The 26905-nt window shown below is 31.8% G+C and overlaps 4 protein-coding genes and 1 long non-coding RNA gene across 5 annotated transcripts; 3 read left to right on the plus strand and 2 right to left on the minus strand.

Annotated features, from left to right (window-relative positions):
- Nucleotides 1-775: 775 nt before the first annotated feature.
- Nucleotides 776-2776, plus strand: LOC140178212 (uncharacterized). Its single transcript, XR_011870475.1, has 3 exons — nucleotides 776-927; nucleotides 1019-1073; nucleotides 2688-2776. It is a non-coding gene; the product is annotated as an uncharacterized lncRNA (long non-coding RNA).
- A 6027-nt stretch (nucleotides 2777-8803) lies between these two features.
- LOC112792047 (uncharacterized) lies at nucleotides 8804-11771 on the plus strand. Its single transcript, XM_025835125.3, has 4 exons — nucleotides 8804-9083; nucleotides 9528-9794; nucleotides 10134-10334; nucleotides 10417-11771. The coding sequence occupies exons 1-4, from the start codon at nucleotides 9081-9083 to the stop codon at nucleotides 10678-10680; spliced, it is 735 nt and encodes a 244-aa protein (XP_025690910.1). The 5' UTR covers nucleotides 8804-9080; the 3' UTR covers nucleotides 10681-11771.
- A 1173-nt stretch (nucleotides 11772-12944) lies between these two features.
- Nucleotides 12945-17462, minus strand: LOC112792046 (mitochondrial import receptor subunit TOM40-1). Its single transcript, XM_025835124.2, has 11 exons — nucleotides 17129-17462; nucleotides 16951-17032; nucleotides 16748-16850; nucleotides 16557-16652; nucleotides 16214-16264; nucleotides 15978-16043; nucleotides 15424-15525; nucleotides 14864-14932; nucleotides 14692-14775; nucleotides 13444-13539; nucleotides 12945-13296 (listed from the first exon to the last, which is right to left on the minus strand). The coding sequence occupies exons 1-11, from the start codon at nucleotides 17229-17231 to the stop codon at nucleotides 13240-13242; spliced, it is 909 nt and encodes a 302-aa protein (XP_025690909.1). The 5' UTR covers nucleotides 17232-17462; the 3' UTR covers nucleotides 12945-13239.
- A 2664-nt stretch (nucleotides 17463-20126) lies between these two features.
- On the minus strand, nucleotides 20127-21033 carry LOC112792048 (small ribosomal subunit protein uS9). The gene has a single exon (XM_025835126.3). The coding sequence runs from the start codon at nucleotides 20750-20752 to the stop codon at nucleotides 20315-20317; it is 438 nt and encodes a 145-aa protein (XP_025690911.1). The 5' UTR covers nucleotides 20753-21033; the 3' UTR covers nucleotides 20127-20314.
- Nucleotides 21034-23096: 2063 nt separating this feature from the next.
- LOC112792049 (putative clathrin assembly protein At1g03050) lies at nucleotides 23097-24334 on the plus strand. The gene has a single exon (XM_025835127.3). It carries the CDS (start codon nucleotides 23186-23188, stop codon nucleotides 24299-24301), a length of 1116 nt encoding a protein of 371 aa, XP_025690912.1. The 5' UTR covers nucleotides 23097-23185; the 3' UTR covers nucleotides 24302-24334.
- Nucleotides 24335-26905: the final 2571 nt, after the last annotated feature.

A 26905-nucleotide genomic window follows, 5' to 3' on the forward strand; every position in this document is an offset into this window, starting at 1 on the left:
GGTGACTCATGACTCGGTGTGGGCCTAGGCGGAAAAGTAAGGGAAAATGACTAAGGTGGGCTGGGTTGCTGTATGGCCATATGCCATATGGGTATCATCATCATCATCATCATCATCATCATCATCATCATCATCATCATCATCATCATTATATACGGTTCGGTTGTGCAGAGTGAAATCGCAAACCGAGCCGAACTGCAATAAAACCAATCCAAAATCTAAAAAACATTTAAAATTGAGCGGTTTGAAACAATTTCTGGTTTGGATCGGTGTGGTTTCGCTGTTTTTTTTTTTTTTACCGATTTGGATCTGAACACTACTAGTACTGAGTAGGGTTTTTTTCTTTAGGTTATGCCGTTAGGGTTTATGTTTGTTTGGGGGAAGGAAAAATGGGAAATGAATGTGTGCAGCACTGTGGGTGACTCGTTACTCGGTGTGGGCCTAGGGAGAAAGTAAGGGAAAAAGACTAAGGTGGGCTGGGCTGCTGTATGGCCATATGTCGTATGGGTATCATTGTAAACCCTGGTTAAATTAGTAGATAATTAGTCAATAAATTAGTTTTTAATAAGGAAAATTAGAAATGTGAATATTATATCAAATTAGGATAGAACTAATCGAAATGAGAATTTTGACACCAATTTCAAAAAAATTGGTCTAAGATTGGACCGAACGGGCCAAACCGGTTGAACCAGATCCAAACTGGGCCGTGGGCCCAACCGGACCAGCCCTTTAAGTAAAAGCCACGTTCTTCTTCTCCTCATTTTGGCAGAATCAAAGGGCAACATAGGAGAGGAAAGAAAGAACGTCAAACCCTCACGTTAACTTCCGTACACCGTAACTTCTCCGTCCGAGCTCCAATCGCTGCACCGTTTGCGGCCACGCGTTCACCGCGTTGAGCTCTACGTTTCTACTGGAACAATTTTATAGGTAAATTAATATTTCACTTCATTCTCTTCTTTCCCCCAATTTTCGAATTTTGAGTGGGAATATTGAATTTCTTTGATTTTTGATGTTTTAGGATCTAATTAGCTTGAGGAAAACGTTCACTCTTGCTTATGTGAAGCTTGGGTAAGGTGAGGATACGATAATTCTATTTTAATTTATTAAATTTGATTTTTGAGTATTAAATTAGATATATATGTGTTATAAATATGTATGAGGTTGTGAATAAATAATTGGAGCTTGAAATTGTGAATACTGGAACTTGGAGGAAGCTGATTAGTTGAGGTTTTGAGGGCTGTGTTCTTTAGGAAAATTGTCTTGGAATAATACTTGGGAATCGGCTAAGGTATGGTTTAGGTTTCTTGCATTTAATATATAATGTTATGTAAAAACTTAGGCTAGATGACTATAGGATAAGTTGGATTGCATATGTATATTTACTACTTAGTATCTTGTTGATGAACATAGTTGGTTTGGTGCTTGTTGATTAACTGGTGATTTGGTGAATTATTGATTTGAGGTATAACTATTATGGAGGCTGTTGTGATAATGAGGTATTTTGTGTTAAAAGCCTATGATTTGTGAACTATGATTCTTAGTTGAATTTTGGTTGTTGGATTTGAATATTGTATGAGTATAATTGTTGATTTGAGGTAGATTTATTGTGGTGATTGTTACGATGATGAAGAAGGGTATGTTGAATTGAAAAGAATGCAGGTTTGGACCTGAAAAGGGTAGCAAAGTCTGAGTTTTAGAGGAGATGCAGCCGAAATTTTATAAAAAATTAGAGATTTTGTTTATATGATTATTTAAAAATATTTAGATTCAAATGTTATATGGTTTGATTTTGAGTTATTAAGAAAATGAGTATGTTTTAAGTTTGATTCATTTAGAAAAGAATGAATTATGTTTTGAAATGAAATTATTGATGGACGGAATGAAAGGTGTGACAATGAATGATAAGGATTGAATATGAATGATGTATGATGATGAATGAGATGCGATTGAGAATGATGTGGATATTGATGAATTATAATTGAATTATTTATATGGCTTATGAATTTGAATGATCTGAGATACGAGATTCCCTGGATTAACTGCCGTGGCTTGCCACCACGTGTACCAGGTTGAAAACTCGATACTCTATGGACCCTACGACGTAAGTGTGCCTGGGCATTATATAAATTCCTGGGAATGTTACCCCTATTGAGCAATATTGATTATTTGAGAAAAGCTATGCATATACTCTTGGGGATGCACGTCGGGGGACAGTCTAAGTACAATTCAGACTTGTCGGGTTGGCTGGATAACCGACAGATGAGCCTCATCAGCCATAGGACAGGCATGCATCATATGCATATTACTTGAACTACTTGCTTGTGTCTTAATTAGGTGTGCCTATATGTACTTGCCATGTTAAATGTATATTTGTTACCTGCAGTAATTGTAACCTTCTTGTGCTTGCCTTTATCTGTCTATTTGTCTCTGAAAATGCATGATGGAGTTGGAGGTATGGAGGAATGACAGTATGAGACTTAGATTTAAGGTTAAGTTAAGTTAGGTTGAAATATTCTTAGAAAATCACCTTTTATGGCTTCTGTTTAATACTTTAAGCTCTATAATCTGAATATCGGCGTTCTAGGATTGCCTCTGGCATTCCCAAAACCTTATATATTATGTGTGTGGCACCTTTACCATACTGAGAACCTCCGGTTCTCATTCCATACTATGCTGTTGTTTTTCAGATGCAGGTCAAGAGGCATCTCGTTAGGCGTCTGGACTCTTGAAGCGAAGTGGTTACTGGGTTATTTTGTTATGCTATGGTGTATATATATATATATATATATATATATATATATATATATATATATATATATATTGTGTGTGTGTACTTGCCTTTCTCTCCGCATAACTTGTTCTTTTTTATCCTCTTAGAGGTTTACGGAGAGGCATGATTATATATGTACTTTTGGATTTTGGATATGTATGTATATATATGTAAATATTCTCCGACCATTCTTAACTTCGCGGGTTAAGTTAGGAGCTTGTTATTTTGTATTTTTGGCACTCTATTCCTACTTCTGTTATCTTATGTTTAATAGCTATGATTTTCTTGGCATGCAAGTAAACTCGTTTCTCGAGCGTTGCGCTTTTATTTTGCGATCTTTATTTCCTTTATTCTTCGAGACTCATAGCATATTATAATTCTTCTGCTATTATATATATATACACATTTTATTTTAGAGGTCGTAATTCCACACCACCTCTATTTTACGACTTAAGCGTAAAGCTTTGCGTAGTAGGGTGTTACAATTATTATTATTATTATTATTATTATTATTATTATTATTATTATTATATGCGGTTCGGTTCGGTTGTGCATAGTAAAATCGTAAACCGAACCGAACCGCAATAAAACTGATCCAAAATTCCAAAAAAAATCTAAAATTGAGTGATTTAAAACGGTTTTTGGTTTGAATTGGTGCGGTTTCATAATTTTTTTAGATCGGTTTGGATCTAAACATCCCTATTTAAATACACCAGTACATAAGACTGAGATAAAAGTAACTAACAAAAATACAAAATAATAACTTATAAGGCTTGTTTTTAAGTGATATTTTTAAAGATAAAAAAACAATTTTATATTTAAATATTTTATATAAAAATATCTTTTTATTTAATAATTATATTTAAATACAATAATATAAAAATATTTTTTATTTATTTATAATATTAAAAATATATTTTTAAAGTAAAAAATTCTCTTAAATAAAAAATATAAATGATAAATTATACTTTAAAAAAATATTTTTAATATTTTTATTTTTATTATTAAAATTTTGTCAAATACATTAAAAGAATGTCTTTTTTCTAACAACCTAATGATATCTAAATGAGTTTGTAAACAATTAAATTTCTATCTAGACTTAGTTAACTATTTGTATTTTTTCATTGATAGCTAGCATGGCCGAGTGTCTGGCCAGTGAAAAATTGCTCAATTACTCAAAAACGGTAAACCCTAAGCAAGGATATTTTCGTTCATGAAAAATAATATTGTATTTCCTTCTTAGCAAAATAAAGGATATTTTTTAGAAATAAAATTAAAAAAAATTCATATTTTTTTAAACACTATTTTTAAATTTTAATTTTTTAAATTCAATTTTTTTAGACCAAGTTTGTCGCACCCTAACGAATTTTATAAAAATTATAGAGTTCATCTTATTCCGTGAACTCCCTTTAAATTTTTTAAATCCACGTTTTAAATTTGTCCATTATCATCACTCCAAATAGTATACAGATCTACAAAAATAATGACGATGATAATGGTTGTCATTGTTAAATATAATTTATTTTTTTAATTTATAATTGAAAAAATTCTTGAAAAAATCATATTTGTTGTCTGTATATTTTTATATATTTTTATATATTGTTTGTAGATTTATATACTATTTGAAAATAATAATAATTGATAATAGATTAAAATGAATTAAAAAGGTCAGATTTGAAAAATTTAAAGGAGTTAACTGGCATAAAACGAACTCTATAATTTTTATAGAGTTTGTTGGGAATGCGACTAACTTAATCTAAAAAAATTATATTTAAAAAATTAAAATTTAAAAATAGCGTTTGAAGAAATATAGATTTTTTTTATTTTATTTCTAAAAAAAATCCGGAAAATAAAATATCACTTGATATGACGCGCTTTCGATTCTTGATTCTTCTCATGCCATTTGCTTATTGCTTATTGGTTTGTGTAGTATCAGCAAAAGCAATAGTCTAAGCCCATTTATCTGCTTTTATTTCACACCAAAAATAGGCACTCTTCTTAGTGAAAGTTACAATACTTCAATATTGTTTGAAATTTTGAACTCTTTTATATTATTAACCTTGACGCAGTATTTTAGGGAGTATTCTATTAACGGAATTTTTATTGTATATTGATAAAATTATTAAATAATTAATATATTTTTTTTATAAAATTATAAACATATTAATTATATCTTTTAAAATATATTTTTAATAAAATGATAATTATAATTATTATTGAGATTTTTTATGACATACTATTGAGAATTTAATATATTCTATTGGTATATAAATTATTAAAATTATTAATTCGTTTATAAAGTTTAATTAATTAATAATTTTAAAATTTATTTATTTTAATTATTTATTTGATATTATAATTTATTTTATAAAATTTGTCTTATATACTATTTTTTTCATCTACAGCATCATAATTTTAAAAATTAACTATATTATAATATATCATTTAATTATAATATATATATATATATATATATATATATATGAAACAAAATTAATATTTTTTAAAGTGTTATTTTAAATCAATTTGTCAAAAATACTTGAAAAGAAAAAAGAGATATTGAAAATAAATTTAAATACATTGAGGTACTGCATAATTTTTTTAAGATTTTATTGGAAATGTTTATTTTAGGTTATTAGTTGAATGTAATTTTAATTTTTTATAGTTAAAATTTAATTTAAAAATAATTTTAAATAAATAGTCACAAATCAAGGAGTAGAATAGTGTTACATTATCGTCAGATTCGTAATTAGAGTGTTACTTCTAATGTTTAATCCATGAAATTAGGGTGTAATCGAATTGGCTTGGGTTGGGTTTGGAAGAAATTGGAAACTGAATTGATTAAATTTGATCGTTTTGAAATAGATTGGATAAATATATTTTCGTGACTAAATTCGGACCGATCATGTCAGTTTGCATTAATTTAAATATGGAATTAGAATTAGATTTATAAAAAAAAAAGAAAAAAAGAAAAAAAATTTGCAACGAAGAAAAATAAGAATAAAAAGAATGTAAACAAGGTAGCGTTTGGTAGAAAGATAGAGACTGAAAGACTAAGACTGAGAGATAAAGACTGAAATAAATTTCAGTATTCTGTTTAGTACAAAGTGAAAGTCAGAAATTGAAATAAGAATGAAGTTCTAATTTAATTTGTACAAAAGGTAAAATTAGAATTAATTAATTAATTGAAATAAGGATATTTTATGTATAAAATATTATTAAAATTTCAGTATCTGTTTCTAAAAATTTCAATCCCTTGTATCTCCAGTTTTTGGAGATACTGAAATACTTAAATTTTATGAATAGAGACAAAAATTTTAGTATCAGTCTCTGAACCAATAAACATAATAGTATAATACTGAATTTTAGTCTCCAAATCTCTATCCCAGTACTTCAAACAAATGCTATCTAATGGTTGAAGTTTAATTAAAGTTAGGTAAAAATTATATAAATTTGTATATTTTTAATATATAAATTGTATATTTAAATTTTTAAAATTAAAGTTAAATTCATAAATACTTTTATGTAATTAATGACATAAATTTTGTTCTCTTTTAATATACTTACATAAAATAAATGGTATTTTGATCTTTTTATTTTAATATATTTAAATAATATTAATATTAAAAGAATATTTTTGTTTTTTAATTAAATAAATTTTAAATTAAAATTAAATAATTTTAATCTTAACGGGTATTCTTTAGTCTTTTCAAATTAATACTAAAAATATGTTTTGAGTTTTTAATCTTTTAATCTTTTTATTTTTGTTTCAATTATAATGTTATAATAGTTTGTTTTAAATATTTTTTGGTAATTTTTTAAATATTATAATAATCTAATATGAATAATATTAATAAAAAATATAATAAATTCAAACTAATCCAAAATAAAATATTAATCTTAGTCTAAACAAATTTTAAATAAAAAATATAAAATAATCATAAATACTAATTTTTTTTAAACTCTTAAAATGAGTTTTAATATTTCAAAATTTCAAGAAGGATGAATGGCCTCCCTTCTTTCTAACACCAAAACCAAAAGCAATAGTAACTCTCTAGTGTCTAGAGTATACTAGTATAGAGGTGGAGAAATTCTTAGATATTCTTCTCATACAAGTCTTATATGATAGAATGTGACATCCGTCCCAGTTGGTCCACCATGAGGCTAGTATAAAAAATGACTTAAGAATATATAGGCTTCCTCGTTTTAACGTTTACAATACTTGCAACGCGGTAGGTCACACTATCTAGGGAAATTTTTCATATTGTGTTTTGTCTTTTACTATAATATAAATAACTGCTGTATTAAATAATTTATTTATATATATTAAATTATATAATAATAATTTTTAATTATTATTTTTAAATAAAATATTTTCATTTGAGTAGTTAAAAAAATATATTTTTCGGAGTAAATAAAATTATCAACTATTTTCATAGACCTAAACTACAAAAATGGGAAAAAAAAGTTTCTCTTGTTGTAGGACTCCATGCTATGAAAACAATTTGTATGTGTAGATCAGACTTGTGTTTGCTGGGCTAATAATTTAATGAATAAAATAAAGAAGTAAATAACATTTTCTAGTATTTTGAGATTCCACTAATACTGTAAAAAAAAAGCAATCAAAATCATTCTTTTAATTAGGATTTGACTCGAATCAATTGAAAACTTCTATATTTGATTTGTGGTATAAAAAAATTAATTATAACAAAAATTGAAGAGTCCCCTAGAGAAATTAGATGTCCCGAGTGAAGAAGATATTGCTCTATATATATTAACGACGAGAAAACGCAATGAATAGTCAAAATCTAAAAACAACTTATTTTTGGCATGGTGTTCTAAAATAGGAAAAACTTTTCTTTCTCATTTTCCTAATTTAAGTGTACAAAAAATAGTTGACAAATTTACTTTGTTTTGGTATTTTAGATGTGCGAAAATATAGTCTCTTATTTTTTTTAACTGCGAAAACATAACTAAATATACAAAATAGTATATTTTTGTATCTACATTTAAATTGATAAATAATTGATTTTTTTTATTTAAATGAAAAAAGCCTTTTTCCAATGTTAGTCTCTAGTACTTCCAAGTCAAAATCCATTGTTAAAATTCCTTGGATTTTAAAATTTTCTCTAAAAAAGATCTAAACATATTATTTTACCATTAAGAATCTTTTTCAAAAGGTCAATTGAAAATGATAAATTCTAACTGGATGCACAAAATCAAATAAAATTAGATACACAATTTTTCTCCTAATATGAAAAAATTGCATTGCAAATTAGAACAAACAAAGTTTATTTTCATATGTGTAAGAATGGTTTTTATTTTTAGAAAAAAAAAAGTGAAGTATTAATTACAGTTATTAATGCACCAACGTATTCAGCATGATTTGATTGTAATATATACAAAAATAAAAAATATATTAGACAATCAATATATTTTTGTAGTTATTTTATATTTAAATCAACATTAACCTAATTTTCAATTTTTAACTAAATATATCAATTCATAACGTTTTCCTCTAAAATTTAACACAAAAATTTATCAATATTCAACGTTTCTTAGTACCGTTTTGTTTTTTGTTTTTAAAAAGAAAAAAAAAACTTAATTATAGATTTGTAGCCGCATGCCCAAGAAGCCACTATTAAGTTTTAAAGTTTAAAACAAAAAGAAGCAATAATAGTAAGTTGTCATTTGGAATTGGGGCAGCACATAATTGCTTTCCATATTCTAAACCAAAATAGTATATCCAATTAATCTATTTATTTATATGATTTAATGTGTAATTAAAAAAGATTAAAATAATAGAAATTAAATGATTCCGAGAATTTCGGTTAAATTGGCGGGAAATGGGTGGGAGGCAGCTAGCGCCTTTTGGGGTTTTGCATTATTTTCTCACACGTGTGGGTCCCATCCTGCATTCAATCTCAACCAACCACCACCCTCCGATCACTCTCCGATCCAACGGTTCTCACCGCATTCCCATTCCCGCCTATCGTACGACACCTCTACTCTGCACTCTGCAGCAAAAGAAACGATTTGGTTGGTCTCTTTTCATTTTTCATGAAAATAAATATTTCCTTGATAATTGCATTAATTATTATTTACCCTTCTTTTTCTTTTTCAAATCATCAAAATGTAAAACTAGAAAAAAAAAGCCCTTTTTAGTTTTTATTTTATTTTTTTCCATTTCTTTTCTCCCTATTTCTATTTCAATCGTTTCACATTCTCACAGACAGAGGTCTCTGTTTTTTTCTCTTTACTTCCCTTCAAGCCGCCTCTGCTACTCTCCAACCAAATCTCATTCCAAAAAATGGTATTTCTTCGTTCCTCACTTCTTTTTCAGCTTAATTTTTAATGGGCGTTCAAAAAGTTTGGATTTTTATCTTTCATTCCTTGTATTTTGATTGCAATTCCATGATCACTTCATACCTTATCTAGCATGAGCTTATTGTTGATCATTTGGATTAATCTTTATAAAATCACTTGTCAAGTTGTTACCCAGTAAAGATGCCAGTTTTAAGTGTGGATCGAATTTCCAAATTGAATCTATGGGTTAGGTTGGTTTGTTCTTGTATCTTGTATCTTAAATCTTAGGAAGTAGCATGTTTAGATTTTCTTGAAGAATAATCTGCTGGTACTTTGATGTGTAAAGTTTGATACTTTGATCAGAGATTGGTGAAATCTGTTATTTGCTTTCCTGCATCTGCCATTGAAGGGTTCTTGAACTCCTTTTACATCCAATGACTGAATTTTGCAGGTGGGGAATAATCATTCACAAAGGGAAAGGGAAAGGAATAGAGATTGGATTAAAGTTCTTATGAATAGCAATGGCCACTGTGATGATCATCCTGATCTTCGTTCTAAGGAAAAGAATTTTTTCTGTGTAGACTGTGCAGTTAGAATGTGTAAGAACTGTAAGGAAGCTCATTCCCTTCACAGAAGGTTTCAGATATACAAATATTCCTATCAAGATGTCTTCCGCCATTCCGAGCTGCAGAAATACTTTGACTGCTCAAAAATTCAGGTTTTCTCTTCTTTCTCACAATATTGTATTGATTTATTTGCCAATTGACCTAAATCAATTGAATTTCTTGATATCCATATTCCATACTAATTGATGCTATGAGATGCTTGATTTATTTTGATCTGATTGGTGATGCCCTACTTAATTTGCTGGTGCTATCATAGCTGAAATAAACCATGTTTATGCTTCATTTGGATTTAAGTAGTTGTTGATTTGTTGGACATTGTTGAAGTATCTAATTCACTAAACCTAACTGACCAATTAATAATAGTATGCTCTGAACATGAACCCTTTTTTTTCCTTCCTATAATGGTGACATGATTTTCTTGGCACTGACAGACTTACATATCCAACAATGAAAGGATTGTGCATCTAAAACCCCGGCCTTCAACTAATAAACCTAAAACTTCTGATCTAAGCCCTGATTCTAAATTCAAAGAATACAACTTTTCATCAAGAACAAAGCCGGGTGGTACATGTGAAGAATGTGGGAAACACTTACAAGATGAGCGGAATCGCTTCTGCTCTATTACATGCAAGGTAACAAGCCATGGTCTGGTTCAATTGTATACATGTTACTTATGTGCATTGTTTTTAATTTTGTTTCATGTGTAAATGTTAGGTCTCAGTGGTTCCCTTGGAAGCTCAAAACCAAGATCACAATCAATGTTCACAGAGGAGTTCGGTAGAATCTGCTAGTCAAAGTAGTAGGTTCATCAACACTCCAAAACCAGAAGGTAGTGATTTTACTTTAGATAACCAGAATTCGGAACCAGAGTCATCTTTATCTGAAGCTGAGCCATATGGATGGGTTGAAGTTGTTAACTACAGAAAGCGCCCAAGGAAAACAACCCCTCAAAGGCCTATTTTTGTTTTCATGTCCTAAGATTTGAAGTCATATCACTACTCTAATCAATTCCTTCCATTCTCCGATTATATTTTTTGTTTTCCATTTTTGGAGAATAAGATTTAAGATTTCTTGAACATTTGAGGGAATCTCAACCCCACTATACCCCATATTGGGATTCAAGTATAAGCTGGGAGTTTGAGGTTTAGTTGCACTGAGAAAAGTAACCAGCTGAGCTTGTACAGCATAAGGGAACAACAATAGTAATCCAAAGACTTCAAAGGGTGCAAAGGGGTTACTCTCCATTCCATCCTTTTCAGTTCTTTATGGTTTAAACTTAGCATCTCTTATGATTGAATGACTCTTTAACAAAAAGAAAGACTCACTATAGTAATGTAAAATTTCATTTCTTTGATTTGCAGTCAGCATAGTTTTAACATCAATTATCTTCTGCACTTTGTGTTCCATGTGCACTAGGCAAAATTATGCATTCTGCAAGGAATAGCTCTTGCTATGCTTTTTCTCTGTAGGATTCCCGGCCTCTGACAGATAATTGATGGGATGATGTTTCAATTGTGAAGAATGAATAATAATTTTATAATGGGGTATGAGACCCTTCACAGTACAGGCAACAACTTGTGCCCATGTTTCCCTCACAACATGGCAGGCAGAAAGGACATGAAAGCTTATATAAGGTTGTTAAGTGAATAAGATGGCAAAGATTTAGTGTCCCCACAATCAATTATAAAGCCACAAATTTTTGAACAATGAAGGTTTTCCTCCAAGTGATTTGTGAGTACTATAGTAGACATTAAATGTGGCATGCATTAAAAACGCAGCCCTTTTTAGACTTTTTCTGTACAAAAGAAGTTAAAGGGGGGCCAAATCTTGTGCCTGTGGAAGCACATGCATGATGCATGGTCAAAATAATTAACTTCCTCGCGGCACCACCGACTTTTATCGCACTTCTGTTGCGTTAACGTGCTTTGCTTGACTGCTTCAGGACAACTGGATTAGTATACACTGCTGTTGCTTTCAATTATTTAATTATGTTATGATACTTCTTCTAAGTTCTAACTGTGTGGATGCAGATAAATTAAAACCAAAAGAACCGTGTGGCATTTGAAATATTCAAAAGGCTCACTCATTTTGTTTTTTTAGGTGCCCTTTGATTTTCTTATATTCTATCTGCTATTATTCAAAAAATGTCTGGTTACGTTGGAAAAGTCAGTACAAAGTTTCGGTATTTTGACGGAGTTAAATTTGATTTGAAATGTGTAGCCAACTTTTTCTGCACGCTTTGTGGGAATAGATGGCATTAGCTTCAGTTTCCCAGAATATCTTGTCGTTGAACAGAGTTGAAACTTTGTCGGAAATGACCTTCCAAGTTCCAAGTAGCGAGCCTTTTGAGAACCCTTATCTCCCTCAAGGTTCTGCACCGCAAAAGGATGTAAAGAAAATTACAAGTTTACAACAAAAAACAGAAGAAAAAATGACACAGTACTTATCCTTATCGACACATTAATAAGCCACATAAAGCCTTAATAGAAATGAATTATTGAATACTATCTTGTTTGGTGCAACTTTATACGAAATAAGGTGTTGGCAAGCCGATCTTTATTCAAGAAATCTTTTCTTCTAATATTATATATTTAGAACCCACAAAGTAGACACTAATATTCGTAGCACAGCACTACAAAGTCATTTAGCCAAGGGGGCAAAGAAATATAAAATTGTTACAACACAGATAAACTTGACAAGTAAGAAATTATTTATGTGAAATTACTTGTTCAAATTAAAAACTGAATAACCAAGGTTTCTACATGTAAGATTATGGTATGTCAACGAATTTATGATAAAATATACAGACGCTGTTGGCCAACAAGAGGTGGATGTCAGCAAGTGTAACTTATCCGCAATGAATAGGGAGATTATTCTCCTTATTTTACATGAAACAAATTACTTTTATGCCTCAACAATATCTTTCTCACTAAAATTTATCACAAATTTACGTAGCGACTTAGCCTATAACATGACCATGAATTTAGGTCCTCTAAAATGAAGTTAATAAAGTAGTAAAGTGAAGAGTTAATCACCATTGATTTTGTAACTTCCATGAAATGTGTCCCACTAATTTAATTTAAGAATGATTAACTCCTCATTTTACCACTTTACCAACTCTTCACTTTAAAGGATCTTTGATCCACATGACAATACCAGTAACACGGGCATTCATCTTGCAGCAGTCACATTAGGTCCTCAAAAAACAAAATTGGATGCGTGTAAAACAAGCACCACAATCATTATTGGAAATGAATCTCATAATATGCATTAATCAGATATCACTCTACATCCCCCTCAAGGGAAAACAGGGCAAGAGTCCAAATAAATCAAAGTTCCTCTTTTTAGGCACAAGTTCCAAATAAATTGGCGACTACTAAAATCTCTGCAGTAACTCGTGAATTATAATAATGTACTTTTCCCGGCACAAATGATCTTTCCTCCTTTGATTTTGTTCTTTTCTAGAAATAAAGGAAAAGGAAGCAAGAGAGCTTGCTAAACTAGATGCAATGGAAACATAAGTCTACTCATGCTAATCTACTCTCCAACGGTCAAACCAAACCCGAATTTGTAATCTTTTTTCTTGTGGTCAAGCTGCAATGAAGAAATATGAAACCCATGTCAAGGCAAAGCAAAATCTGACAAATTATCAAAGAGATTTTACAGAAGTTGATTTTCATGCGTTCTACACATAATCCTCAATCCTAACAATAATACGGAATAGAAGTTAAGTCCTCTGACCTCTGCAGAAAGTATAAAATTCAGGCCCATGTTTAATCGCTCCTCCAAAAACGCAGCGCAACAACCATTGGAATCAATCTTTCCCCTTAGGCGGCACTATAATGCATAACAAGATTTGGGAAATACATGAGATCACTCATAAACAGGACATTATCATTACAATTTGACATTATTATCCAATAAGGATCGGCAGAATAATGGGCTTCAGGATCACAAAAAGAAGAACTTCAAAATGGCTTTACAGCCAAATAATGAATTCACTAAACTACACAATCCACTTAGTGAAAGGACCTATCAATATCATGAATACGTAATATTAAACTTAATGATCCGAATAACTGAATATACAGTTTTTCCTTTCTTTCTTCCCAATCATTTAATTTATTCATCTGTTTTTCCAGTTGAATAGAATCAGCCAATCATGGTTAGTTACATTTCTGTATGTTCTCATAATTAAATTTAATATCCATTTTCTTCTGTTGGAATGTAAAATTGAGAACTAAATCCCCATTACAACTCGCAGAAAGCTAAAAAAAATATGGGGTTCATTAAAATTAACAAGGGAAAGCTTTCCATGGTTGATTTTTTTTCTTTTTTTTTTTTTTGCTCTCCTATTGGATATTGTGTTCATAAGGAGGATCCCTTCCTCTTATATCTTTAAGTTGTACATCTCAGCTATTAAAGATTCTTAGACAATAAAGTTTTAAGATTGTAGTTTCTTGCCAAAAAAAAATTTAGGGTACAAAAATCTGAGTAAAAAGTAAAAACTAAATATGTTACAAGTGTAACTATTGTTCCATTTTTCACACTAAAGTAGAAACCACAAACACGTAGACCCCACTCTTGTTACCAATTAAAACTTCAGGGAAAAACTATTTCACAGGTCCAGATTATATGGAGGTGCAAACAAATTGCACTGCCAACTAATGGCATGTTCTAGTGGTATTTTTAGCCAAGCAACCGTTATGCACTTTGAAGAATGACTTGTGCATAGATTAAAATATACAATAATTCATACAATCTATATGTATATTTAAGTTTGAATGTTGATATGATGTTATTATTGATGTGAACCGAGGTGCACATACAAAGAACAGGGGAACTTTAAAGTGCATCAAGATGTGATGCACAAAAGATAGGCTACAAGTCTGAGTTCATTCCTATGATCCTGCTAATTTTACCAACAGTCACATTAATTTCTGTATTAAATCCGACATCTGACTTAATTCATGGAAGATAAAATATTACCTGTCTTAGTATGTAATCATATCCAAAGCTAGCCGTGACATCTCGTGACAAGTAGTTGCACAGTAACTCAGTCGCTAAAGAAACCTGAAAGATACATTTAAAATGAGAAATAAAACAATGTTTCAATTGAAAAGCAATATAAATGTAGTTCATAAGCTCATAATTGACTCACCTTCTCAGATACTTTCTGAACATAGCTTGCAAGAACCATTCCAGTGCTAGCAACTTGTGCCGTAGCAACCTGGATGCACATGAATAAATTGATCCAGCTAAATGTTTTACTTAGTTTTTACGATAAGCCAGTTAAATCATGAAAAAAAATGACAATATAATGAAGTGTTACTATAGAACTTATTATAATGCATAGTATGACTGAAACTATAATTTTAATGCTTCCAAGAGGATTACAAGTAGCACAGAATATATGCGAGCCATGGATGTGTATCTCAATGCAAAACAAGATATGAAAATGTGTCTAGGAGAGGATCAAAGAACATCATTGCTTTGACCAATGAACTTGCACGGTTCAGAAGCATCTCATATACAGCTCATCCATACCACATGTACTCAAAAAGACTAGAAAAAGACAAGCCTAGAATTTGGCATATGAAGCAGCGCAATAGCAGCAGATCAAATATTCTAAAAAATACAAAGCATTTAAAATAAGGAGTATAATCAATAGCCACAATCCTTGAGCAAATGTAAGCAGTCGAAATTCTTAAGTGACCCTACCCATTTGTCAGTGTTATAGCGAGCAGCATAACCAACACCAGACTTACGATGCTGTCCAGCCCAAAATACCTCCGCGCCCAATGATAAGTTACGAGTCACGCTCTGGACAAAATAAAGTAAATACTTCAGTATTAATTCACATACATCCTTTAATATCTCTATAGAGACAAGGTAACAATTATGCATCAAGACATGGTAACATCAGGGCAAAAATTGACCAAAGTAGTCTAAATTTATCTAAAATATATATAAATAAATAAATAGATAAAAAATGCTAATAATCTTCAAAATTTCATTGGAAAAGAATCGTGAGCATAATAACAACCTAATGAAATTAAAAATAGCTAAACCCTAAGAACCTTGGTTAAAGAAAGGATCATACTTTTTTTGGAGAAAGAAAAAAAATTGCAGCACAACCAATATATAATTAGACATTATAGACCGCTTAAAAACTAATACACTGTCTAGTTTTATCATCCCGTACGGATTGTCACTAGAATTTGTGCTTAAAAAAAAGGTATGGAAGTCTTGCATACTGCACGCTGAACCTTTACCTGAATATAACTTGCTCCGAGTAAGGCACCATTCCCAAGTTGAAACTGTGACCTATAGTCTTTTCCCTGTAAAATTACAGTTAATCATATAAACAAAAGAGATGAGAGAGAGAGAGCGAGAGGGGGGCTTGAAGGCAGTTCTTGTGGTTAGTATATAAAACTCCCATTAAGTCACACTAATACAATATATGTCAAAAAAGGGGGAAAAATGATCTAGGAAGGTTAAAGCAATTGACCTTGTAATCAAAGTTGACCATCCCTTGAGACATGTGTGGCTCATTCGTAAGCTGGAGAAGCAAACAAGAAACAGTAGGTTATGGTTAGCCAAAAGGAGAATTAGCAATAAGAAACATGAGAATGGGAAGGGGGTTGTCATAGATCAAATATTGGATGAATAAAAATGAACATAATGCTCATTCAACAACTCTTGCACGTTATCAAGTTAAAGCTGAATCTGTAGTCAACAAAACAAAACAGCACTAAATTCTTGTAAATATAAGGTGTAGCAGAATATCAAAGGTTCAAAAACAGCAGAAAAATTGTGGCATTTCCCTTATAATAGAAAAGGAGCATAAATACCTGAGCATTGGCTTTAAGAGTGAGATTTTCAGAGACCTCGTACTTGACTCTTGCATTGAGCCTTCCATCAGTCAATATTCTCCCCAACAGCATCAACTAAAGCAAGCACAATAATATCATCGTCAATGAGAGTTGGAACTTACAACAACGAAACGAAACTAAGCAAAATCAGAGGGGGGGGGGGGAAGCACCTTGGGATGATCAATGAAGGTTGCACCAAACTCATAGTTAGCGGTAGGGATCTTAATAGTCTCCGTTGACTGAGAAGGGATCTCAGTAGGCCCCATCGAAACGCTGGTCGCAATCAGATTCCAACCAAGAACCAAATAAACAAATTAGATAAATATTTTTGCATAATTTAATTTGAAGTCAGCTAAAAGATATGAAGAGGTACCTGTGATTGAGGGAGAATTTCTGGTTGAGCATCTTGGTGAAATCAAAACGCATACCCTCGAAAAGCTCTGGCTTCAAAGAAACTGAAAAGAGAAAGCAGGATGAATGAAGAGTGAGATGCAAGATGAAGAATATGGAAGGGAGAGAGAGAGAGAGAGAGAGAGAGAGAGTGAACAGACTGATAGCTTCACGGTGGAGCTCTTCGAAGGGAATAGGACATGGGAGGTTGAAGTAGTCGACCTTCTCATCGAGCTTGGTGTCGGTGGGAGGCGCCTGAGCCATTATTGTTGGTGCAGAGTGAGAGTGAGGTGTGAGGTGTGAAAGAGAATCTGTATCACAAATGAAATGAGTGATTCTTTCTATTCTCTTTCTAAAACCCCGGAAGGCTTCGACGGCTGCCTGCTAAAACCCTAAGCTTCTGTTTCGTAAGCTGCCCGCTTCTCCTCACTCCTCTCTCTCACACTTTCTTTCTCTCTCTCTCTATACCTGGACTGGACCCAACCCGTTGCGCCTACATTTCCAACCCGACCCGGATCCATTTTACAATGCTGCGGCCCGGGTTTCTTTCAGTAGGTTTCCCCCCCCTTTTTTCCCTAAAGTCACATTTGCATTAGAGTCAAAGTGACGATCTAGATTTTGAATTAATTAGTCCCAAAAAATATTAATTTAAGGAAAAATATATGGAACCAACTAATAATCAGCCAAAAATGGAACAACATAATTAATTATAATTAGTTATATTAATTTATAATTTAATTTGTTTTTTAAATTATTGTTGACCACGTTCAAAACATGAGGGAAGATACGCTAGTGATAGGAGAGAATCACGGAACAGATGCTTTGATCATTCATTAGTTCGTTCTATATAATTAATTATGTTTTATTAATGCGTAACACATGAAACATAGAAATCATATCAAAAACCATCCAATTTACAAGAAAAAGAAACATCCGTGTACCTATCAGTAGCAACATCCGGTTAAAGTCACCGGTGCCTCTGGTCTACCAGTTGGCTGATTCTTGGCTTATATAGAGTTGGTTCCCTAGCATTGTTGTTAATTTAATTTTTTAAGATAGTAAATAGTGGATTCATCATGTTTTTCTATTAATTTATAAAGTAAAATTTAGCGATAATATTTATATATACTGTTAATTATTCTGATTTGTCTATCTATGAAAGATAGTAATAACTTTATTTGTTTTGATGAAATTTATGATAAATAATAAATATTTCACTGTCCAAAACTAAATTATTTTTATGCTCATGTGACAACGAGACATATACCACTATAAATAACGAAACATGAATAATTTCGTTGCATTCATACTATTCATTGACAAAAAAACATACATGTTCACCGGCTACTATCTTAAAGGACCTAATTGATATTTTTTTTAAAGACTAATTAGTCCAAAATCAACATATTCGAAGACTAATTGCCACTTTACTCTTTGCATCAGTTTAATAAATAAAACCACGTTTATAAAAAAAAAAAATCAGCTGTTGTGTATTTAAATTTATATTTCATATTTTAATATATATTTTATATAAATATTTGATTTGGTAATTCCGTAACTGTTTGTGATGTATATAGATATTTAATGTACAAAAGAAATTGAATGTAATTTTATTATTTGCCTTGCTAATATCATGGAGTAAAATGATTTATAATTTATGATTGACAAAGAAGGCACTTACATTCATTCAAACTTTCATAATTTTATTCCTTCCATATAAACGAATAATTTTAAATTCTTAAACAATGCTTTTATGATGCTCTCATTAGAACCCAAGTCCGAAGCCAAGCTCCAACTTTCTTCTCTTGTTCTCCAAAAATAGAGGGAAAGGTATGACTGGTAGCAAGGTGCCAAAGAAATTAATCATATCACAATTAATACTTCAAAAACTTAGGGTCAGAATGTGAAGCTGAATGCATGCCTTCTGTGTCCTTTAATCGATTCTCGAATCTATAACTGAAACAAATAATTTATTCACTTCGGTCTAGGTTTAATCAACTTTATTGAAATACTACTTGTATTAAAAAATAACTCCAAATACATTGATTTTTTTCTAGAATTAATCGAATCAGATTACAAAAAATTTAAAAAGATAGCACAATGAAACAATTATTTAATACGACATTTGAACTGACTTACTACTCAAGTAACTTTATGATCTATTATTACTTTATTTGTGTGATTGAAATACTTATAAACTGGACACATAGTACTCTAATGAAAAGCTTTTAATTATTAAACACTATATTCATCGCTTATAGGACAATAGCATCCCACATAATAGACACAAGGAGAGACAGGGAATCAACGATGATTCAATATTTTGTTAACACAATACGCGGCTATTAGGGCCATAGGCCATTGGATCCATATACAATGAAGCTCGGATACGAGTATATGTTATGAATTACGACAGATTATGACGATTAACTAATACTTTGACATGATTTATTATTTGAGTGATTGCGGTATGATTTAAACGTAATTTACTGCTCAAAGAAAATTTAAAAGATGGCAAAGCAACACAGATTTTCGTATACAAGAAACATAAGTCTCCACCCAATAATGTATGTGTGTTGGGAGCATTTATAAATTCCAAATAACATTTAGTTTCAAACATACAAGAACACTATCTCGGAAATATACATTAAAAAAGTTTATTTTATAAATTAGATACAGCCAAGGAACAAAATCATGTCACATTTATCCAGAGTCGGTTTAAGACGAAATGAAACCAATACTATTCCAAAAAGATAAGCATAGAGAGCCTTCAAAGAGGTAAGAGGAATGAATGATGATTGATATTTGGCTATGTGATGATCCTATCAAGCTATATTCCGTTCTAGAGGCTGATATGCTGGGTATTTTGATTTGATTGCAAAAGTTCAACACCACAAATAAAATAAGAAAAAAATTACAGAAACTCAAGCAAACAACCGAGACATACCTACCCTACGCAATGAAAACAGTGAATCACACACCATGATTCCATTCGGCTCCATCAATCATATAATATATCTCAACAAATGGAAACCTCAATTATGCGATATTCGCCACAAGGAACAGAATAAACAAACATTAACAAAAGCACGAACAACAACAAATAACTACGCAGCAGCAGCTAGAAAAACAAATAAAATACGAAACCGGAGAACCATATAAAATAATGTTATACCTGTATTCAAAGGGCTAAATAACTAAGTTCAATTAAAACCGAAATGTAGCGTCTCAACGCAGCAAGCAAAATCACAGAACTAAAATTCAAGCTCAAAAGTTTTTAACATAACATTAAAGGTAAAAAAGACGTTTCCAAAACTGAAAGATGAAATAAAAAGAGAGAAATTCCCTTAACGGTAGGACTTCTGGAACCTAGCACGAGCACCGCGACCACCGAACTTCTTGGGCTCGCAGCGCCTTGGATCGGCGACGAGGAGGGTTCGGTCGTACCTGACAAGAATGTCCTTGATCTCCTTCTTGCTCTGCTCGTCCACATACTTCTGGTAGAACGCAACAAGAGCCTTCGCTATGCTCTGCCTTATGGCGTAGATCTGAGAAGTGTGTCCTCCTCCCTTCACGCGGATGCGCATGTCAACGCCGGCGAATCGGTGCCTTCCGAGCAGCAGGATTGGCTCGAACGCCTTGAACCGCAGGATCTCCGGCTCCACAAGCTCGATTGGGCAACCGTTGATCTTGATGAGGCCGCGTCCTCTCTTGCAGTATGTGACGGCCACCGCAGTCTTCTTGCGGCCGAAGCACTGCACTTGCTCCAGTGGTTGCTGCGCCATTTTCGTCTTGCTGGCTTCCTCTCTCCTTCTTCTTATTCTTCAGAGGGATTAGGGTTTGGAATGAGCTTGTGGCTGCTTATATATTGTGTCGATAAATTAGGGTTTTTTTTTTTTTTGTCTTGATGTATTAGGGTTTTTTGAGTTGGTGAATGACCATTTGGACCCTCCTTATTTATTTATTTTTTTGGTAAGGTAAAGGGACCTAAGCCCATGGACCCTCCTTATTACACTACTGTGTCGTGGCTATACGGGCCGGGCTTTGATAAACCAATGCCATATTTCTTTCACCGGACTGGGCTAAAATAACAATACTAATATCTAGACCAAAAAAAAAAAAACAATACTAATATAGAATAATTAATGGGAAAATTGGTGTCATTGACCATTATGAGACTTTAATTAACAAAAGGACCAATTATATTAAAAGGGTTTAACTAACATATGTTTTAGGGTACATGATAAATTTATCATTAATAAAAAATTGATAATATTTTTATTTAAAGAATACAAAACAAATGCATTAAAAACTTGATTTTTTTTTATATTTTTAATAAAAAAATTTTACTAATAACAAGCTTATCATGTACCTTTGGAGCATATGTTAATTAAATCCATATCAAAATTATTAAAAAGGACTATATAAATTATATTGAAAAAGGAATAAATAAGATTTGGAATGATAAAATTATCTTTTTTTTATTCTTTCTCCATCATCTCTATCACCATTGTGTTTTCTTTTTTTCTTTTTTGATATATCTTTTTTTTATTTTTGTCAACTTTATCTTCTTGTGCATTGATACTTTTGGCAAAGGTAGAACAGAGCTACCTAAATATGATAAAAATATCAGTATATAAGAAGATGAAGTCGACAAAAAAAAATTTGCCAAAAAAGAAAAAGCACAATAACAATAGAGATAATGGATGAAAAGAAATTTAAAAAAATAATAATAAAATAATTTTATTATTTTAAATTTTATTTGTTAATTTTTTTAATATAATACCTATTTAGCTTTTTTAATAATTTTGATATGATTTGTCCTTCTAAGGAGTTGATAACATGTTTCTTCTTATAAGAACAAAATGTTTATTGGAATAAGGAATTACAATTGTCATATATGGGCTGAAGAGCCAATCACTATATCAATGCTCTAACATTAAGTTCCAAGGGTCATATGCATGAATTTTTAAATTAATTTGTGATAGTTAGGGCTGGCAATATATATTTTATTCGCGGGTATTTAATTCGGACTAACCTGATTAGTTAGAGTTGTCTACCTTATCCTACTTGCATCTTTAATATATTATATAATATATATGTAAAAATTATGTATATAGTGAAGAAAGTGAATTTTGTACTCACAATCTTCTTCTTATAAAAATTTGAAATAAGCACTAAGTTAGTTGATGATCATATTATTTATAATTTTATATTGGATTTTTTTAAGATTTTATTATTTTTTATTTTAGTTTGAACTTAGTTTTTTATTTTCTATTTTACTAATATGTATGAAATTTGAAATAGTTGAATTTTATATTTATTTGAATTTTTTTTTGTTTCTGTAGGTAAGATCGGATAGGATACATAATTTAGAATTTTAGAGTGCGGGTAGGGTTAGGGTTGAGAGATTATCAACCCGCAGATAAGGTAGGATAAAATTTTAAAAGAGTTTTCAACCCACAAGTAGGGTTAGGGTAGAGTCTAAACCCTATTCTACTCTATCCATTGCCAACCCTAATGATAGTCTAGCAATTATTTTATTATTATTCTGTTTAAGTAAGTATTAGTGATTCAAATTTTATTTTGTGTATGCAATAATTCACTAGTCATCGACAAAATTCTTAAATGAAATCTTAATGCGTAAAATATTAATTATTGACTTATCGAGTTGGGAGATAAAAGAAAACATGCATGAACTTAAAAAAAAAACAATAATTCTATATGTTTTAATTATAGAGTGGGGCATGAGCCTTGAAGGAAGAAAAGGGGCATAAGGTGGATCCTCCAAATATAGTCTTTCACCATTGTTAGATAAATGATTAGCATTTATTAATGATAAAATTGTAACTTAAAGTATCGAGTAAATTCCCATGCTATATGTTGATATGTAAATCTCATGAGTCAAACAAAGAGTAATGTTAATAAGTTATTAAACAAAACAGAAAAAGAGAATAGCGAAGGTGAATAAAGGAATAATCGTTAAGAAATGTATAAACTTTCACTTGTCTGTAACACCCAAGGTTTCACTTAAAGAATAAATAATAGGCCACGAGATGCTTTTTATCATTCAAATATACGTTGTTAGCATAATTTGTATCGCAAGTTGATTGCTCACATTTTCTCGTAGTTGTAGCCACGACAGTACCAAAGCAGAAAATGTATTTAATAAGCAAATGAAAGAAAGAAAGAAATAAAGAGCAAGAGGAGAGTGAAAGATGCAAAGGAGGTTCCGGCAAGTTTGCAGTGCTCTGAAAGAGCAGAGTCACGTGAGATATGCAAAGATAGCATCAGCGGGTGGATACTCAAACATGAATACGATGATGATTAAGGCAACAACACCCGACGATGTTCCAATTCAAGACAAATACATTGAATACTTTTTGACACTCTTTTCGCTTTCTCCCTCTTCATGCCACTCCTTTGCAATCACATTCACTCGCCGATTCGGAACCACTCGCAGCTGGAGGGTCGCCCTCAAATGCCTCATTCTTCTCCACCGTTTGCTTCGCTCTGTTCCCGGAAACAGCCCTCTTTCCGAGCAACTGCTCTGGATTCGTTCCAATGGCTTGATCTCTCTCCACCCTTGCCATTTCAGGGACACTTGTTCTTCCTCTTCCCATTCCTACACCAACTTCATCAGATCCTATGCTCATCTTCTTGATGTCATGCTGGATTCCACAGACTTTGAAGACCAACAACAAGAACAAGTGCTTGAACTGTTGCCGCAACTGCAGAGCGTGATTGATAGGGCCATGGATTGTTTCCCAGTGGGACTAGCAGCACAGAGTTTCATGGTGCAATCGGCAATGAAGCTCATAATCCGCGACAGTTTCGTTTGCTACACCAGATTCAGGAAAGAGATGGCGGCGGTTTTGGACAATCTGCTTCAGGTGCCATATAGAAGCTGCATAGCGGCTTTCAACATATACAAGAAAGCATCAGTGCAATCAAATCAGCTCTATGAGTTCCATGAATGGTGTAGGGCTAAAGGGTTATGTGGTTCCTATGAGTACCCTTTGGTGGATCCAATACCACACATACAAATCAAAGCTCTTGAAACTTTTCTCAGCGGTATGTGGGAGTTAACTGAGGACGAAGAGGAGGAGAAGCCACTGATTGATGTTGAAGATGATCAAGTTAGTTGGGAGACACTGTTGGAAACCTCTGTTACTTTTCCTCATCAGAATGACATGATGAGCAGTTTCTTCTTCAGCTCTGGACATGGACATGAAGATGAACAGGCTGCTGCTAGTTCTTATAATCCTTTCTATCAGCCAAACGAACATTGTGGGAGTTTCCCTCGTAACCCTTCGTACCCTTGGGGTCTATGACAGTTTAAAGTCAAATGCAGCTTCACCATATCAGTATTTCATTGTTTCCTCCTTTTGATTATTTTTTTATTGTTGATTACTGATCATTATTAATGTCAAAGTAGGTGAATAAATTAATTTAGAAAACTTATAACTACAGTATTTGTTCGCCCAAAATAGTTAAGACATTACATGCTAGTTTTTGCTTTCTACATGCCTCCCCTAAATTATTTGAAAATGCAACAAAATAGCTAATAAATATTATCTCTTTTATAAATGGAAAAATAATTAGTATTCAACAAACGGTTTATCGATTTAATCCAAATTTTTGTGTCAACATTTAAATAAATATTTAAAAGATATACAAAAGAATTTAAAGTGAAATTTAATCTCAATAAAAAAAATTAGATGCCATAAAATTACAAAATTTTAAAAATAAAGATATTTTTCTAAAAATATTTGCAAAAAAAACATCATAATTCTAAAATCCTTTTTTAGAATAAATATTTAATATCTAATTTTTTATTGTATTTTAAAACTTTTTGAAAATTTATTTGTTGTTGCATCTTTTAAAATTATTTTTGTCATAAACTTTCGAATATCGTTTTAGTAATTTACTTTTGGAAAATGCTACATGTACAACAAAATTCAATCTTTGGAAAATACTACATGTACAACAAAATTTAATCTTTGGTCAGTCTTTAATATTATTTAATTATTTTTTAATTAAACATATTTCTATTTTTTAGATACAACAACAACAAAGCTTTGTCCCATTAAGTGGGGTCGGCTACATGAATCAAACGACGCCATTGTGCTCTGTCATATATCATGTCTACAGAGAGACCGTTTACATGTAGATCTCGTTTGTCCACCTCATGGATGGTCTTATTAGGTTTTCTTCTGCCTTTCGCCCTTTGTCCATCTTCCATCTCATCCACCCAAACCACCTGAAACGCGATTCTACCATCTTTTTCACGATGGGTGCTACTCCAACTCTCTCCCTTATATCTTCATTCCTTATTTTATCCAATCGTGTATGACCACTCATCCATCTCAACATCTTCATCTCTGCCACACTCAACTTATGTTCGTGCTCCCCTTTAGCCGCCCAACACTCCGTACCATACAGCATAGCCGGTCTTATAGTGGTGCGATAGAATTTACATTTAAGTTTTAAAGGCACTTTTTTGTCGCATATAAAACCAGATGCACTCCACTATTTTGACCAACCTGCTTGGATCCTATGATTTACATCATGTTCAATCTCTCTATTATCCTGTATGATGCACCCAAGATACTTAAAACTTTTAAATTTTCGTAGGATGTTTTCTCCAATCTTCACCTCTATATTGGGGTTTTCCCTTCTCAGACTGAACTTACATTCTATATATTCCGTCCTGCTACGGCTTATGCGCAGACCATATACTTCTAAAGCTTCTCTCCATAACTCCAACTTCTTATTTAGGTCTTCCCTTGACTCTCCCATAAGGACGATATCATCGGCAAAAAGCATGCACCATGGCACAAGCTCTTGGATGTGCTCTGTGAGTACTTCCAAGACTAATGTGAAAAGGTATGGATTTAAGGATGATCCCTGGTATAATCCTATACCAATAGGGAATTCCTCTGTCACACCACCTTGAGTCTTCACACTAGTTGTGGCCCCATCATACATGTCTTTAATTGCCTAAATATATGCGATCCTTACTCTCATCTTTTCTAAAACCTTCCATAATACCTCCCTTAGTACCCTATCATACGCTTTTTCCAAATCAATAAACACCATATGTAGATCCCTTTTATTACTACGATACCTCTCCATAGATACTGTTAGACAAAATATTATTTTTATAAGAAAATTATAAAAAAATAAAAAATAATAAATAATAAATAATTAGTTGTCTGGTAATATTCATATATATAATATTTATATCTATTTTAAATTAAATTAGATCATTTGATAGTTAGTTATTTATTTGAATTTTGAAATTTACATCAAGCAAGAAGTGCGGGAAACAGCTACATGAAATTCAAATTCCTTGCAAGTGGTGTACAAAGAGTAACTGTCCATTGAGATTAGGCTGGTCTATAAATAGAGTTTTAGGAATACGTTGTAATCTGTTCAGTTCTTCTTGGAAAACACTTGGAAACTCAAAAACACTCTCAGCCTCCCTGGCAACACAGAGTAAAACTGGGAATTTTAAGTAATTCCTCTGAAGTCTGAACTCAAACTTGTACTTTATTTTCTATTTTTTATCGAAGTTCTTTATTTTTATTTGTTCGTCTTTATCTTCTTCTTTCATTCTCTTTCAATTTCTGCAATTTATTTTGCTACTGGCACCTTGCATTTACATGTTTATTTGATTGCTTTTATTCCTTTTAATATTATTTGCCCAGTTACAATTGAGACTTTGAGACACCCACAAAAGGAGTCATTTCCGCTCCTTGAATTAAGATTGTGAAACAAAACTCGAAAATTGTTGATTTATTTGTTGTTAACAATGGAACAAAAATTTGAGTAAAACAGATACACATTTATAATTGAAAATAATTTAAATTTTAAAAACTAAAATTTCTCTAACTTTGTACCCACTTCATAGTTAGTTATTGTTTGCTTCTTTA

The sequence above is a fragment of the Arachis hypogaea genome, chromosome 13 (genome assembly GCF_003086295.3).
Source record: "Arachis hypogaea cultivar Tifrunner chromosome 13, arahy.Tifrunner.gnm2.J5K5, whole genome shotgun sequence".
NCBI classification, from domain to species: Eukaryota; Viridiplantae; Streptophyta; class Magnoliopsida; order Fabales; family Fabaceae; genus Arachis; species Arachis hypogaea.

Excerpts from the sequence above, each read along its gene's own strand:
- LOC112792047 (XM_025835125.3), top strand. Across the intron at positions 9,795-10,133 it reads TTGACTGCTCAAAAATTCAG|ACTTACATATCCAACAATGA; the intron begins GTTTTCTCTTCT and ends TGGCACTGACAG. Across the intron at positions 10,335-10,416 it reads TCTGCTCTATTACATGCAAG|GTCTCAGTGGTTCCCTTGGA; the intron begins GTAACAAGCCAT and ends TGTAAATGTTAG.
- LOC112792048 (XM_025835126.3), bottom strand. The coding sequence starts at position 20,752 with ATGGCGCAGCAACCACTGGAGCAAGTGCAGTGCTTCGGCCGCAAGAAG.
- LOC112792049 (XM_025835127.3), top strand. The coding sequence starts at position 23,186 with ATGCAAAGGAGGTTCCGGCAAGTTTGCAGTGCTCTGAAAGAGCAGAGT.
- LOC112792046 (XM_025835124.2), bottom strand. The coding sequence starts at position 17,231 with ATGGCTCAGGCGCCTCCCACCGACACCAAGCTCGATGAGAAGGTCGAC. Across the intron at positions 16,653-16,747 it reads CCTTCATTGATCATCCCAAG|TTGATGCTGTTGGGGAGAAT; the intron begins GTGCTTCCCCCC and ends TGCTTGCTTTAG. Across the intron at positions 16,044-16,213 it reads TGGTCAACTTTGATTACAAG|GGAAAAGACTATAGGTCACA; the intron begins GTCAATTGCTTT and ends GTAATTTTACAG.